Here is a 16,606-nt window from a genome sequence, read left to right as displayed (position 1 = left end):
AACAGAAAACAAAACCTCCACGGTAACCAAAAATGGCAGCAGCAGCAACAACTCTCTTCCTCAAACTCTCCTTCACCCGTCATCACTTCACCCCTCCTCCTCTTCCTCTTCCTACTTCCACCAATCCCTTCCCGCTTCATCGCCGCCGGTCATCGAGTTCTCTTCCTCGCAATCCCGGCCGTTGCCTCGCCGCCAACTCAGGACCGCCCCAGCCTCCTCCGGAATCTGACCAGACTCAGCTCTCAGGTATTCATGATACTAATATTTCTTTCATCAATAGCTCCGTAAGAAAGACTCCAGAATTTTCAATTCCCATGGAAATGAGACGCTAGATAAATTGGAGGTTTCTATAATTCAATTATACATCTTCATTATAGAGACTAAAGTTTGTTGTAAAAAAAAAAAAAAAAATTTATGTGTGTGGTGCTCTGCTTTTTGAGCTGGTTTCTGCGCTTGTATGCATGAGGTAAATGTCGAGGGTTAAAAAGTAAATTTCTGAAGTGTTGTAATTCACTCTTTCGACACTTGAATATATGGTTCTTAGGATGGTACCTTAGTAAGAAGGTAGATTAAATGCTAAATGACATGGAGTGAGTAAGCTAATATGTAACGTTTAGTCTTTGACTCATTGTTAACACATCATTGTAACATTTACATGAGCATATAGCATAAACCATTGAACATACTCCGGAATCATGCTTGGGTGTAACATTGCACCGAAAATTGGAGCTAGCTTTAAGGGTTTCTCCAAATGGTTTGGACATGGACATGTCAATGATATACTATCGCATGATCAAAATGTCATATATGCTTTTACGAGTAATATTCCTCAAACCACCATTGTTATGAACTCGCATTCTTTCATAATCCATCTTCAAATACTACCAATTTTCAAACTAAAATAACATTCCTACGTACATTGACCATTGCCTTCGCTTTCTCTTTGTTAAGTTTATCTTAATAGTAAAGATGTAGCATGCAACATTCAAATATCTATAGAGGAAATGGAGAATGGTGCTTGATAAGAGCATCTCTAATGCAATGCCATTGCTATGTGTTAGCAGGAGATTCTCTCCAATGCGTGGGCTGTTGACATGCCAAAGGACATTTAAAAATTTGCATACTGCTGTTAGAGTGGATTTGCCGTTTCCATTTTGGTGTGCCACTTGTGGTAGTGCACAAAGAAAATGGAATTAAGCACTAGAGATTGTCTAATAGTAGGACGTATTTCATTTGGTAATTATTAGACGATGTATAGATGAGGAACTTTGTACTAATCACATGTTGAAATATGAGAAATTTATGCATTCTCTACATGCACGTTGTACTTGTAAAAAAGAAATATTGTACACACAGATGTTCGTGAAGAACATAAGTGGAAGACGTCTAGGGTTTATCCAAGGCTTCATATGAAAGCTTCCAGGGCCAAAGCCCTGATTTGCTGCCCTCTAGACGATGATGGGCCTTGTTGATATTATTAGGATTTTACTACTAGGATTTCTTTTTTATTCTTCTTAATTTAGAATAGGAAGGTTCTTTATTATATGAATTTTATTAGAGTATCTTACCAAGTTGTTCTAGAACTAGCTTAGCTTCTCTTTATATAGATGTATTATTACAGGTACAGATTTGAGTTAATAAAATTGATAGCTTATGCTTCTCTCCATGTTTGTGTAATGCAGCCTAACCCTAGGTGTGATGCCTCAAAACCCTATTTGGAACCACAACATAAGCCGAGACAATGTAATTGAAAGAATATAGGGAAACAGGAATAAGTTTTGGTCTAGGAATTGATTGTAATGTATGGAACAATAGCATCAGAGAACTCATGTATAACATAATATTAAAATGAAAGATGCAACTGTTATTTTCAAACAATGCTATGTTAAATCTTTATTTAAAAAAAAAGAAAAAGAATTCTTCATATCGGTATGGGTGGTTTAGTACATCTAATTTTGAGGTTGGACATCCTAGATGTTGACTTTACTGTTAACATAATTCGTGTATGACCTAATAAAATCAAGGCTAATGTTATATTGTAACAATAGAATCTCAAATCTTTAAATATTGTTCATATTGATATGGTTACAGTCATTTATAGTATTTTGGAGAGCATTGCTTTCTTGTTTCAAAGTGGTGTTGCAACTTGCAAGAGACAATAAAATAATATTTGCATCTTTAGTACTGTGATCACATTCTTCCTCATAGATATTGTTGCTACTTGTCAATCTGCATACTATAGCTAGAAGTGTGTGAACTTCGTTGGGTTTGGATACATGGAAATCTTTTCTTTTGATAGTTTCTTTGAGGGAAAACTTTGACGTCGAATAGTAGTGGATACAATACTTTGTCTTTTGTAAAGATGGATACATAAGAGTGCATCATTGTTTATTATTGTTAATTTCAGTTTGTTCCTTCAGGTTTGATGGTTTGTTGTTTTTCGGGTCTTTGGTTGTTTGTTTGGGTGCTGTTCTCATCTTGTTTTGTACTTGTCTTTTCGACTTTCAATAAAATTCTTGTTTCTTATAAGATGTAAAAAAGATGATTAAACCCCAGTTGTTAGGGTTAGAAGCATTGGAGGGGAAAATCTAAGTCTTCAATAGAAATTGATTTTAAGGTAAAATAGCTGGCTGCTGGGCCATCATTTTCACCAAAAGAAAACGAAGCAAAACAGCTGGTTTCCATGTCTGCGAGTGACTGCAGAAATTTTTGACAGTAACTGTTGAAAGATTGATGTACTGATTACAGGAAAAGCCCATGGAAATGAACTCCTTGTGCATTCTCCATGGCATATAAATTAAGTTCTTTCCGGAAATGGAAACCGCTTGGGTTATGTTGAAAATTTTGATATAGTCTGTATTAAACCAGATCCTAATTCCTAAGCATGATGCTACACATCCAAAGATATAAAATTATCTCAATTAAGAATAAAATCATTCTCTATTTACAAGACTAATCTGATAAAAATAAATAAACCAATAGTTGCATGAACGCACATGTTTTAGCTCTTCGCATGTTTCAGGTTCAATGCTCAAGCCTAAATATTGGATGTAAAGTAAATCAGTAGATTAATATCTTCTTTCCCTCTATATGGCTATCTGCAATACTTTTCATATTTATGGTTAAATTGTCAAGTCTAAGATGCTGCCTGAACTTTATTTCTTTGATGCAAGCTTTATTGTCTTGACACCTTTATCTGTATTAATTTGTTGCATGATATTTGTAGAGATGGGTGAATTGGTTTTGATCTCATGTGTTTAACATAGAATTTGCTATACTTAGCACTATCCTTTTTTGCTTTCATATTATCAAGTGGTGAAATGGAAGTACCAAATCCTTAATACAGTAATCTTGCATTTGGATGAGGTATTTTGAATCACCGAAGAATTACAGAATGATAGGATATAAAGTTGGCATCTGAAGTCCTAAGACAATCTCGCTGAAGAAGGAGATTGAATGTTAAATTGGAGGGCTGGCCCTGTGTTGAGTGAGAAGTGTCTGGGTCAGGGGTTCAGGTTGTGGGTCCGAGACCAGGGCCTGTTTTTCTACTGTTATTTTTTGTTTAGCTCTATATGAGTTTAGGTTCTAAATGATTTGATCAAGTTATAATTTTTAGAGAAACATATGCTGATTTTTGTCCAAAATGTGTAAGCATTTAAACTTGACGTCAGGTGGTAGATCCTTTCATTTGTATAATAGTCACTGATGGCAATGCATGTGAGGGGCACAAAAGAGAGCCTGCTATATGAAAATAAATGCACGCATTAAGTAATAAGTTTTCTTATTATGTAGCTCCAAATAAAGTAGGTAGTTCTATGAATATCCTGTTGGAGTCCCCAATCCATCTGAGCATGAATAACGTCTCACCTCCCAGCTCATCCCTTCCTCTCCTAATGCATAATGTATAATTTGCATGCTTCTATATTCTCATTTTTTCTCACAAAGCTAAACATGTCCTCATTTTGTCATAGAACTACTTATGTATTGCATGTATGGTTAGATGTCATGGGGAATTGGGGATATGTAACTGACTCGTTGTTACTCACTGGCCTCTTTCACCCTTTTTGTTGAAACAGGTCTTGCTGGATCTTTGTCCCAATTTCAGGACAAAGTGCACATCTTCTTTGCTGTTCTCTTTTGGATGTCTCTGTTCTTCTGGGCTTCTGTATGGGACGACAGGGATAGACCTAACAAGGGCTCACGATTTAGAAGATGACCTAGTAAGCATTTATTTGTATATAATGATAGTCTGGACAGGTAGGATTAGCATATGCACTGAAGCAGTGATTTCTTGGATAATATAGTGCAAGCGGGCTAGATTACATAATCAAATGATGTAATTAGTAAAGGATGACTGACTTGTCCTTGTTTGGTTAATATGCCTTTTTGTGAGTTCTTGTTTAAGACATGATAGGTATCTACACTACCGTAAGGATGAGCCTTTTTAAACCTACAATGAGAAAACTGGTCAAGTATGCTGTTTTGCATAAAATTGACATAATTAATGTTCAATTCCTAACCACCCACTTTCTTTCTCTCACACACTATTCTGTCACCCTTTGCAACCTACACTACAATAACTCCCTACTCCATGAGCATCACGTGTACTGCTTCTAAATATATAGATTGGCCAACTCCTAATAGCATGTTTCTTTAGAAAATTCTTGAAGTTCTGTTGAAATTCCATTGTGAATTTCTATCAACCACAGGTATCTAGGGATGGGATGTGTGGTTTGAATCATGCTTGTTTGTCCTTTTAGTAATTTTGAATTAACTTTGAGCGCAAAGCTTATATTGTTAAGAGTTTGCGTCCTCTACATCTATTTTCTGTAGTGATTAATGCTTATGAACTGAACTATGTTGCTTCAAACTTCTATTTGATTACTTTCAAAGCTTATATTGTTACGAATTTGCATCCTCTACATCTATTTTCTGTAGTGATTAATGCTTATGAACTGAACTATGTTGCTTCAAACTTCTATTTGATTACTTTCATGGTATGAACTTGAAGACATTCTAAGAACAGGCTATAAGGGTTGCAAGTAGGACAGTTAAGATGGGATAGCACTAGTTGCCTTGAAAAACTGAAATGTATGATAGTCTTGCTACGTGGATTACTGGAGTAGTACAAATTTGAGAATCTCATTACAGTTGTGAAGTAAGCTTGGAAAGTGTTCGATCTGGCATCATGTGCTCATTGGATTCAATCATGTCCTAGACTAGACTCATAGCTGTAGTTTTGTATAGTACTCCAGTTAGTAGTGGATAGTTGGTACCAAAAATAGAAATGTGGCCAGCAGAACATGACAGGTAACCAAATAAAGAGTCCCTGGTGAACATTGGTTTGTTATCAACCACGGTCATGTCTGCACTTTAAATAGCAAAGAAGTTGTATTCGACATTTACTGTTATGCCTCTGCTGACTGCTGCAATGTACTGCCTTTCAATGCGTATGGTATACTGAGTGATTGCTGATGCTGTGGTTACATTCTGGGCTCAGTTATAACTTTTTACTTGGTGCATTGTATGTTGAGTGATTGCTGTGGTTAGAATTTGGATTGGAATTATATCTTACTGACTACTCTCTAGAACAATCTGAAGGGACGTGCGTGTACCTGTTTGATGTTGATTTGCCATTTGTATCTGTTCAAATAGGAACTCACAGATATTCAATAAGAGAGCAATAACACTAGAACTTATCTTTCACTGAGATAGTAACTTTTATGTGATATTTAGTTGGGATGATCGAATCATATCATTTTAATCAATGACCATTCTATTCTTTGGCTCTATCCATGAGAATCAGAGTGAGCACCAGATAATGCAATGGGTTTCTTAAATTACAAGTGGGGGTAAGCTCCAGCAAGGTATTCTAGACTTGGACACAGGGTTTATGTTTGATTTTTTTATTTTATTTTATTATTATGCGAAAAGAGTTTTCATTCCTGTTGTCATTTCCATTCCTCCAATGAACCTTGATTTTGCGACACGTACAATTGGTGTCGCTAGACTGAGAAAGGACTGAATTGAGTGGGATGAACTTTTTGTGTAGGTGGTGATAGAAATCATGAAATCATCCAACAAAACACAAGCTTTTACTAAAAATCCATGGACTCGTCTTGTGTATTATTTCTCATTTCTGATAACAGTAACACTAACACAAAGGAAAATCACCCATAAGTCATCCTCTACCATCCTTGGCTACAATGTAACAAAACAATGCTCTCAATAATTCATCCTTCTTTTAGCCAAGAGCATTCCACCAATCCCATTCAATCTTGCACAACAAGGAAGGGGGAGATAGATTGAGACGGAAACCAGGGTAAGACGACAGCGTGTGATGTACAACAGTAGAAATGCTCAGTTTCCAAAAGTGAGAGACATGGACTGTCCAACCAGCCAACCAGAGCAAGGCTAAAGCAGAAAGCGATATCATATAAAACGGCGGTGGTGAGTGCCTACCGTCACGTGAAGAATGGATTCAAGGTGTTGGCTGCGCAGAGGTGGTAGAAGCTTAGTGTACTTTGGCCAACGGCCGTGCGCTTATACGGTGTCGACATCGCAACACACTGCCATCAACTCACATAAGCAGCTGTACATTTGTCGCCTACCACTTGGATGCAAATTGCCAAATTGCTACTCATGGTATGATAGGAGTTCATGGTATGATAGACTCCAGTTTCACTCCCTCTCGTTTTGGGTTTTTCCGCCAAGGATTTGGCTTGGCTACGGTTGTAGTAAGTAGAGGATCCTTTCATTCTTTCACTTCTGGTTTCTTCACATTTTTATATAGTTATATAGCTAAATTACATAGTAGAGGTAGGGATGGTCAATTGTGAAACGATTCGATAATACTCATAATACGATTTGAACTTATACGAAGTAAAATAAATTTAAGCTATATAATTTAAAAATAAACAATTTACATGTCAGCTTGTAAGGATTCATTCGTATGACCTTTTTTTATTTATTTAAAGAGATTAAGTTGGGTTGTATATCCTATACAAGCAGGGCCTACTAAAACTAAGCAATTTTAAATGTAGTTAGGAGTTGTATCTCTCAAATATGGTCAAGTGGTAAAGTATTATACTATTATTTCATAATTTTATGCATCTTTTTAAGTTGAACATCTAAAGTGGATGTATATGATTTGAAAGGGTAATCAAATTTAACCTGACATGAGATATTTATTATAGGCAGAAATATCACTTTGGTCATCGAACTATGGCTCGCTCGACACTTTGGTCATCCAACTTTTAAAAATTTCATTTTGGTCATCGAACTATATCATCACATATCACTTTGGTCATTCTGTCTGTTTTCTCTGTTAACTCCAATGGTATTTTGGAGATTTAAAGGTTTACTCGCCATTTTTATAACTTAATCCAACTTTTCCCGCCTAAACATAAAACTTTAACCAATTTTGCCAACTTTTCCCTCCTTTTATAATTCCTCAATTTATTAAATTAATATTTTTCTTCCTATTATATTCCCTCACTTTGAATCATTCTCTGACTCGATTATTTTTCTTTGTTGCATGCTTTGATTATTGATGATGAATGCATGAATAAAAGGAAGGAAAAGTTGGCAAAATTGGATGGAGTTTTATGCTTAGGCGGGGAAAATTAGATTAAGTTATAAAAATGGCGGGTAAAACATTTCATCTCCAAAATACCCATGGAGTTAACAGAGAAAACGGAGAAAACTGACGGAATGACCAAAGTGATATACGGTGATATAGTTCGATGACCAAAATGAAGTTTTTAAAAGTTGGATGACCAAAGTGTCGAGCGAGCCATAGTTCGATGACCAAAGTGATATTTTTCCCTTTATTATATAAGTTAAGACAGGTCACGACATGTTAATAATTTCATAAATAGGTTAGGTTTAGGTTTAGGTTTACACTCGATATTATTACTAAATAGGTTGAGTCTGAGTAGATGACACGTTTAATATTTTTACACGACCCAATTCATTAACAGCCATGAGTTATGTGTAATTTCACCACAGTTGATATCAATAATGTGTCTGTTTCAAACTTTGATATGTGATCCTTGTGATTGGGCCGAATTCGACATTGAACAAGAGAGTTATGACCAAGTTAGGTCGCAAGCTTTCTAGTCTCAATACAGTAATTGTTGATCGCTTCAACATCTCTACACCAATTATATAGTTTTATTGTCGAGACAACAAAACCGCTTTAGCCCGGACAATGAAATTCTAATTGGTAAAAAGTAAAAGTTTACATTTATTTGAGACAACCGGAATTTCTGTCAATACTTCCATAATTTGGCTTTACCTTTATTTAAGCTATATATGCTATTTCCTCAAAATTATCTTTTACATACCCATATTTATAAAGAATTTAAAGTTTTTATGTAAATCTAAAGTATCAAAACTTCTGGCAAAAAATTTCATACTTTTTATTTTTAGACATCCTCTTTTCAGATTGTACGCCGTATGCTAAAAACTTCTTAAACTCCAATATCCGTAATAAAATAAAACATGGAGATTCGACCGAGTGAAATGATTGTGTCGTTACTTGTTAGAGTTGCCCTTAGTTGTACCCAATGGCGGAGTTAGGATTTTAAAATAGGGTGGTGGGCTAAAAAAAAATTTAATAAAAGTTTACTAATGCTTTAAATTATTATTTTTTTCCAAAGTTTTACTAGTGACATGTTTTATTCTTTCCTTAAATTAAACCACATCATATATTAATTACATATTAAATAATCAAATAGCTAACTGATCCAAAAAAATCAACATTATAACATTTGATAGAAATTCAATAACAAAAGTTTAAGACAAAAGAACATATCTACTCAAATTTTATCTTGTGCTCTTGAATAAAACCAAAAATATTTAATTATTGAATTTGTACCATAATTCTCAGCCAACTCTTATTCTGACCTAATTTACCTAAAAAAAGCAAGATTTTTATGCGAATATATCTCTTAAAGCATAATAGAAAATAAAACACAATCAAATATTTCAAGCAAAGAAATAACATAGATATGACCGAAAAAAATTAACATATGGACTAATTTAGAAATTTAAAGTGGGTTACTTTTTAATATTTAATTTTTTAAACTAAAATTAAGCTATAAATTAATATTTTTTCAAAATTTGAGGAGCGCTGTAACCTAACGGAGTTCATGTGTAGCTACGCCCTTGGTTGTACCTGTTGGACCCGGTGCTAAAATTTTAGTAAAAGCATAAAATGCCAAATTAATTACGATATTTGTTTATAATGGAAAAGTATTGTGGTATAGAAATATCATAAACCCCGACTTAAACAGTATACCATTCCAAGAGAGGGAGGTTTTCTTCTCCTCCCATCTCACTAACCAGCACTTCTCCTCTCATTTCTCTTATATATATATATACCTGGAACAACCTTCCTTTTTTCAGTTCCATCTTTTGGTAAACCCATAACCATGCTTCTAAGGAGCTCTTCAACACCAATCTTGAACTCATGGCTCTCCCACTCCAAAGACCCCCAACTAGAGCCAGAGCCAGTTCTCAATCTTCCTCGAACCAAGTCAGTCAACTTATCATCTTCTCTCCACACCCTCACCTTGGACCCAACAAAGAAAGCAACCCAATTCCTAGTCGAATCAGACCAACAAACCTCGCCAGTTAAGCCCCAAAAGAAAACCCCCATACCTCAAATCAAGAGAAAGCAATCTAAAAACAGAGCCAAAGAAGGTATGGAACAAGAAGAGGAACTAGAACCCATTACCATATCATCATCATCATCATCTTCTTCAACCCAAAGGCTGTTTTCAAGCTCTGGATTGGGTGAGAAACTGGTGGATGATGAAGCTTGCGGTGCAGGGAAGAAAGAGTGTGCGCTGCAGACACTGACGTTGGGTGGTGGTGTGGGAAACAATGGCGGTAAGATCTGTGGTGGTGGTGGAGGGAGGAAAGGATCTGACGGTGGAGATGAGTCTGGCTTCTCTGAGAGGAACGATAACCATGAGATTAATAATACTGATGCTTATTACCAGAAAATGATTCAAGCAGACCCCAGCAATCCACTCTTACTTAGCAACTATGCAAAGTTTCTAAAAGAGGCAAGTTTTTTTACCAAATGACACTTAGTTTCCCACTTTCTTGGATTATAGTTTGGTTACTCAGAAATGTAACAGGAGGGGTAGATTTTCGTATATGTTGTATGTTTTAGTTGAGTACTTTCATCTTTGATTCAATTTGGGATGTTCTGATTGTTAATGATGTGAATAGGTCCGAGGAGACCATGATAAAGCGGAGGAGTACTGTGAGAGAGCAATTTTGGCTAATCCGAATGATGGCGATGTTTTATCAACATATGCTGCTCTCATATGGAACACACAGAAGGATGCTCAACGAGCTGAGAATTATTTTGATCAAGCTGTTAAAGCTTCCCCAGATGATAGGTAAGGAATGAAATCCTGTTTTATCAATTTTTTTTGTTCATATTTGGATGCATAATTGTTGCGGTTTGTACTAGTTACAGCTCTTATTGCACTTCACCATATTTAGTTCCTTATCTTGGTTTGGTTGTAATAGTCATGCCTGATCAAATTGCGAATCCCACAGCTGCGAATCAGTGATACGCTAGTCTGATCAAACAAGACCTAGAGTCCAAAGTTAACTTTTATTAGCACTTTTGGATGAGTCCTTGGGTTGTTGCAGGCTTGCAGATACACTACATGCACGTGTATAGTATCTTGCAATTGTGGTCTAGTATGTGCAGATTTGCTGTAGTTTGATCATACTCGACTTTAGATTTGTTCAGCTCATAAATCAACATGCTTTTGATCAAGTTTCACACACTAGTAATTGGAGTATTTCAAGAGATTCTATTTAGATATAGAGATTGTTTTAGGGACTTGGCTTAACTTTTGGCATTGGGATTATCGTTTTCCATGGGCTGATCAATTAATTCTTCTCTTTTTTCTGCAGTTATGTCCTGGCTTCGTATGCTCGATTCCTGTGGGATGCTGAAGAAGATGAAGAAGAAGATGAAGGAAATGAAAGGCTTCAACATGGAACTGATCAAAGCCACACATCTTCATCCAATTTCTACCACGGAGCTCATCAGCAATCTCCTATAACTGCAGCTTCTTAAACAACTCTTCATCATCTGAGATAAATAACATACTAGCTGTGACATGTAAAATAGTTGAAATAACATATTACCGGATATATGATATCTACCGTTCATGTCTTGTTCCTTACTTACCTATGTCTGTTGCTGTGCTCATCCTTTTGACTGTAACTTTCTGTTAATAAGCTTCATCCAGAATAAGAGAAGACTTGGGGGGACTTTTTGGACTTCTGTATTAGTGAAATTGAGTTTTATGCAATTAGGCTTTGTCTCTAATTCAATCGATAATTTTTCTTGTTCTCCTTAACATTGAACAAAAATCATTGAATTAGTCCAGGACACTACAAAATGCTCTATGAGAAAAGCAGAGTCCCATCACATTGACATTGCTGTTATAATATGACATAATATCAAGATCAGTTGCCTAAGGGGGAAGAAATGCTAGTGGTAATGGTAAACAAGATTTTTTTGAAGGAAAAATCTGGTGTTCCTTCTCAGTTCTCCCTATGCCAGCAGAAATCTTTATGATGTATTTTCAATGCCTGAATTGATATGATTTTCAATACTTTCTTCACCTTTAATTTAGGGAAATGAAAGTGAGAGAGAAAGAAAGATGTGGAGGAAGATTGTGACTCTGAAAAAATATCAAAGAATAGTTCATCAAAATAATCTATTTCCTTTTTTTTCTATGACAAAAATTTATTTCCTTTCCCCGGATGTTTCACATATATTCCATCTCTGTGGTTTGTGATGTTCTGTGTAGTCTGTGCATGGGTCCGCTGATGAATACATCTTTGTCTTGCCTTTGTTGGTGATAACTTGATGTCTTTTTCCATTGATTGATTCATTTACTTTTGTAATTGTCTCTGTTTATTTGTTTTTTCTATTGGATCTCTAGCTAATTATTGTGTATGGGGCAGGCTTCGGAAATTAGAAAGTCATTACTCAGCCATACTTTGTGCTGTTTGGTCAGAAACTCAGAATGATTCAAAACTTCGGACCTTTTCTCATTATCTTGCATTCTAAACTAGTGTGTTCTTAAATCATAGACTGGCTGTTTAGTGCTCTAATTAGCTTTAAAGACTTCTGCCCACTAGTGGGTGGCCCATATTTTTTTTGTCTTTGCATGGCAGAAAAATCAATAGGTTTATATAAAGAGAGAAAGAAAAAATTTAATTACTATTAAAGATATATTCACACTCCCTATTTACAATTCATATTCCATATTTCTCTTTTTAGTAATTTAAATTTTATCTTTAATAACTTAGTTTTTGTCTTTTTATAAGAATTTCAATCAAATAGAGGGGGAAAAAAATTGTGGATTGTAAAATAGAGTGTGGATTTCACTCCCCATATACTAATATACATTACACAGTGGAGAAATTGTTCAACATGACCTTAGCTTCAATTATTTTGGATTGGGAAATGTTAGGTGACTTATATTGTTTAATTCCACCTATATTTCGTGTCGCAGCTCATGTGATATAGTCCCATTATCGAATAAACATTTAGGGTTTAGGGATTGATTATTTTAGGGTTTAGGGATTGCCAAGTGATTCATTCATGATGTCTTAATAACTGAACGGTTGAGCTGCTGATATATGATCAAAAAGTGGGTCCTACAAAGAATCCTTTAGAATAACATAAGGGAATCCCTTAGCGGAAAGGCTCTACATATAAGGGGCTATGTTAGCGAGGGATCCCTCATTTTGACCATCTTAAGTGATTGATTATTTGCATTCTAAAAAAAAAAGTGCTTGATTATTTGATTAACTTTTCAATCATTTTTAACATCTCTATTGTTCAGTTGGGCCTAATGAATGATCAATTCTATAAATTTTTAACCAAATTGATAATTATTAAGGCATTCCAAACTGTATAAAGATGTGGTGGGCTAAAGGGGTTTTATTATTATTATTTTTAAAACTGTGTTTCATGATTATAAACATGAATGGTTTAAGTTTGACAGATTTGATTCATCGATTGATTTAATATAATTTGATACATCAACGGTAACCAATTTGGTTGAAAATTTGTAGAAGTGATCTATTCATAGAGTCCTAAGAAGTGAACGATTGAGATACCGATATATAATAAAAAAAATAGGTCCCACAAAAAATCATTTAGGATAATTAAAAAAAGAAATCCACTAATGAAAGCCCCTTTTTACTTCAACAGTGTCTGAACTCTTCGAGGACTTTTAAAATGATACCTGAACTTTCAAAGTTGTCAATGTGATACCTGGACTCAAGTTTTCTTATCAACGGCATACCTGCGTCCAAATTTCGTTACGGCTCCGTTAAATTTTGCACGTGTGACGCACGTGAGTCACTTAATGAGGGTAAAAATATTAATTTACCCTCAAAAGCTTTTTTTTTTTTTTTTTTGCCTTTCTTTTTTTTTATGACATTTTTTTTGCCTTTCTTTCTTCTTCTTCATTTTCGACTTCTTCTTCCTCCTAATCTGAATCATCAAGACCTCACCCTGCAGGTTCTGGTGAGAACCTGGCCTCAAACCCAAGAAGCCCAAGTTTGATCTCCAGCTGATCTAAGGGAACCTAACTAATTTAATCGGAGATGCAGGTTCTGGTGATGGTGCTGCAACGTGTACTGAAGTTTCGCGACGGCGAGGCGGGAGGTCCAGAACTCGGAATCCATCTTGGACGGTTTCTACTGATTCGATCAAATTTGAAATCAAAATCAAACTCGTTCCCAAAATCCCCGATTTCCGATTCCCAATCTTTGAATCCGGACGACTTTTCCGGCTTTGAGCTTCTCCAGAAATCAGAATTCGGTCACCAAATCAGCGGTTCCAACCACCATCGCCTTCCGAAACGCGTTCATCACACTCTCCGACTTGACGTATTTGGCGCGCTCGAGCCTCTCGGCGTCGGAAGCTTCCAGATAGAGGTGGGGCAAGTAGTAATTTCTCGAGTGGTATGCTGCCTGAAGCAGCCGCGTCAGCTGAGGGCCGTCACCTTTAGAATCGGTAATCAGGTAGCGAATCTCGGGAGTCTGCGGAGCCTTAGACCGTAGTTCTCGTTGTCGCTGTTGACGAAATACTGGTCGGGATTAGGGAATCGGCGGTGGTCGTAGGGGAAGTCGGGGCCGGCGGAGGAGGAGTACTTGGAGTTGGTTATGGTTAGGGCTATGAGAGCGAGGAGGAGGAGGGCGGAGGTTGCAGTTAGAATGATGAGCCATTGACGCCAATTGTGGCCGGTTGTTTCAGGAGTTCGATACCAAAAGGATGAGCAGCCTCGCCGAAGATAATATCCAATCATCGGGTTTAGGTTGATTCCGGGGATATGGTGGTGTAGTTGGAGGAGGAGTAGTCATCTAGGGTTTGGGTGGTGGCGGTGATGGAGGAGGTGGGGCTGAGAGCTTGAGGATTCGTCGTCATCTTCTTCGTGTAGTCGAGGAAGAGGCGAGTCTGCATTTAGATTTATTTTTTTTATTTTTTTTGTTGGAGGAGGAGAGGCTGAGAAAAATTTCAAATTTTCTTTTTATTTTATTTTTAATAATAAGTTAGAGTCAAATGACAATTTTATCCTTCAAACTCCAGTCACATGAGCGTCACGTGCTCATATTTAACGGAGCCGTAACGAAATTTGGACGCAGGTATGCCGTTGATAAGAAAACTTGTGTCCAGGTATCACATTGACAACTTTGAAAGTTCAGATATCATTTTAAAAGTCCTCGAAGAGTTCAGACACTGTTAAAGTAAAAAACCCATATATATATATATATATATATATATAAAATAGAGAGCCGCTAGTTAGTACCATGAAAACCATTAAATTGGGGTGCCGCTGGATTTGCGATCAACACATAGTTTCATAATTTTTCATATACAAAGATTATTATTTGTACAAGCTAATTGCAATTTGCGAATATTATATAAAACTACTAACTCAGTGGTGTTGTGCAGTTGACCTTTGATTGAGGTTATCAAGAGATGCTTCTTCATGATAACATTTCTTACCTGAGGATTTTGCTTCTCGGGACCCAGTGGATGCTCACAATTCTTTAAATTATCATAATGAATGCCCCACACTTTGCTTGATAATTCTCAATAGGTACCTTTCATCTTGATATCGCTCCATTAGGCTGTTCTAGAAGTGTTATTTTGTAGCAGTTGCTTTGTATCTTTCATCGAAAAATAAAGGGCTAAATACTGGTTATTATTTTGTAATTTAGGTCTGAAATCAATTCAGTGCTTAAACTTTCGATTTCATCAAAGACACCATTGCGTTATCAAATTTCGTCTAATAGGTCATTCCATTAATTAGAGCCATTATCTCACTCACAAGGGATACCAGTCAGATCATGTTGGCCCCACCTATCAAGCAAAATTCCAAAAAGATGTACCTCCAAATCCAGCGCCGTCCACACAACCAAATAAACCCCATGCCTCAATTATGTATCCATTTTGGTGACCAAACCAGATTGCCCCATATAATCTTGCTCTCCCTTGGGGTTTATGGAAATCTAAATCTAAAATCACATTTCCAATTCAAGCACGCTCTTCTTGATTATATTTATATTATAAATATGGCAGCACCATTTCCAAGTAGATCCAACGAAACATCTTAGATAACCAACAAAGTTAAGATGGGAGATGCAGGCTACATGGTAGAAAAAGAAAAAGAACCGTGTGCCTTTGATTAGCTAAAAATCGATGGCAAAGGGCTCTCAGACTCCAGCATGGCCAAGATTTCCAGAATCTTCATCCACCCACAGGAGACTATAAAGAACACAGCACCAGAAAATGGTGTCAAACTTCAAATCCCAATTGTTGATCTCAGAAGCATTGGCAATGATCATGCTCGGGATGGAATGGTGAAGGCAATTAATGATGCATATGAAATGGGGGTTCTTTTGGAGAGTTAACCATGTTCCTTTGGGCCATGCTGCTGTTCTCGTCGTTCTCTAGGGCAATGAGAAGGTGCGAGGGGTTCGTCAGGGTCAGGTGGGGCGTCTTGTACTTGAGGAACCTCGGGTCAGGGTTTTCAAGCCTCTGGATCTTCAATTTGATATCCTTGCCGAGGCGATCTTAGACCATGGCAATCTGCGGAGGAGGCCTGGGCGGTGGGGATGATAGCGAGGATGCGACGACGGGTAAGGAGGAGTTGGATAAGACAGCTTGGGTCACCACCGGCGAGGTCTTGACCGACCGGCGGTGGGCCAACACTGACAGGACCCGCCCCAGATTTCACCTTGAAATCCAAAGAGGCCCTGCGGGGCCCACCTCAAAAGAAATTCTACCAAAAATTTGGTAGAACTCCCTCTAAAAGTGGAGTACCCGAAAACCTGTAGAAAGACATTTACACTTCTAAAATAATGCACCATTAATTTTCTGGAGCCACCTTGCTTCCCGTATCACAACATCTCCCTTTTCACAAACAATTCTGAACTTAAGAATATTAATATCCTGGGTTATCAGAGCAATCTAATATACAGGCGTACAAGATGATAAAATATAAGATAAAGGACCGATACTTTTATAATGCGGAAG

General features: G+C 36.8%; 3 protein-coding genes across 3 annotated transcripts; 2 read left to right on the top strand and 1 right to left on the bottom strand.

Moving 5' to 3' along the window:
* Positions 1 to 4,522, top strand: LOC112187453. Its single transcript, XM_024326243.2, has 2 exons — positions 1 to 246; positions 4,077 to 4,522. The coding sequence occupies exons 1-2, from the start codon at positions 33 to 35 to the stop codon at positions 4,214 to 4,216; spliced, it is 354 nt and encodes a 117-aa protein (XP_024182011.1). The 5' UTR covers positions 1 to 32; the 3' UTR covers positions 4,217 to 4,522.
* A 4,784-nt stretch (positions 4,523 to 9,306) lies between these two features.
* LOC112189723 lies at positions 9,307 to 11,354 on the top strand. The gene is made up of 3 exons (XM_024329076.2): positions 9,307 to 10,076; positions 10,246 to 10,418; positions 10,948 to 11,354. The coding sequence occupies exons 1-3, from the start codon at positions 9,438 to 9,440 to the stop codon at positions 11,111 to 11,113; spliced, it is 978 nt and encodes a 325-aa protein (XP_024184844.1). The 5' UTR covers positions 9,307 to 9,437; the 3' UTR covers positions 11,114 to 11,354.
* Positions 11,355 to 13,875: 2,521 nt separating this feature from the next.
* LOC112184518 (beta-glucuronosyltransferase GlcAT14C-like) lies at positions 13,876 to 14,372 on the bottom strand. Its single transcript, XM_024322786.1, has 2 exons — positions 14,123 to 14,372; positions 13,876 to 14,069 (listed from the first exon to the last, which is right to left on the bottom strand). The coding sequence occupies exons 1-2, from the start codon at positions 14,370 to 14,372 to the stop codon at positions 13,876 to 13,878; spliced, it is 444 nt and encodes a 147-aa protein (XP_024178554.1).
* Positions 14,373 to 16,606: the final 2,234 nt, after the last annotated feature.

The sequence above is a fragment of the Rosa chinensis genome, chromosome 2, assembly GCF_002994745.2.
Source record: "Rosa chinensis cultivar Old Blush chromosome 2, RchiOBHm-V2, whole genome shotgun sequence".
In the NCBI taxonomy this organism is placed as follows: domain Eukaryota; kingdom Viridiplantae; phylum Streptophyta; class Magnoliopsida; order Rosales; family Rosaceae; genus Rosa; species Rosa chinensis.
This window is presented reverse-complemented; position numbering and strand designations above follow the sequence as displayed.

What these genes read in the sequence shown, in the direction of transcription:
- LOC112187453 (XM_024326243.2), top strand. Translation starts at nt 33, where the DNA reads ATGGCAGCAGCAGCAACAACTCTCTTCCTCAAACTCTCCTTCACCCGT. An exon ending in TGACCAGACTCAGCTCTCAG is followed by an intron (nt 247 to 4,076) that starts GTATTCATGATA and finishes TTGTTGAAACAG; the next exon opens with GTCTTGCTGGATCTTTGTCC.
- LOC112189723 (XM_024329076.2), top strand. Translation starts at nt 9,438, where the DNA reads ATGCTTCTAAGGAGCTCTTCAACACCAATCTTGAACTCATGGCTCTCC. An exon ending in ATGCAAAGTTTCTAAAAGAG is followed by an intron (nt 10,077 to 10,245) that starts GCAAGTTTTTTT and finishes TGATGTGAATAG; the next exon opens with GTCCGAGGAGACCATGATAA. An exon ending in AAAGCTTCCCCAGATGATAG is followed by an intron (nt 10,419 to 10,947) that starts GTAAGGAATGAA and finishes TTTTTTCTGCAG; the next exon opens with TTATGTCCTGGCTTCGTATG.
- LOC112184518 (XM_024322786.1), bottom strand. Translation starts at nt 14,372, where the DNA reads ATGATTGGATATTATCTTCGGCGAGGCTGCTCATCCTTTTGGTATCGA. An exon ending in CAGCGACAACGAGAACTACG is followed by an intron (nt 14,070 to 14,122) that starts GTCTAAGGCTCC and finishes CCGATTCTAAAG; the next exon opens with GTGACGGCCCTCAGCTGACG.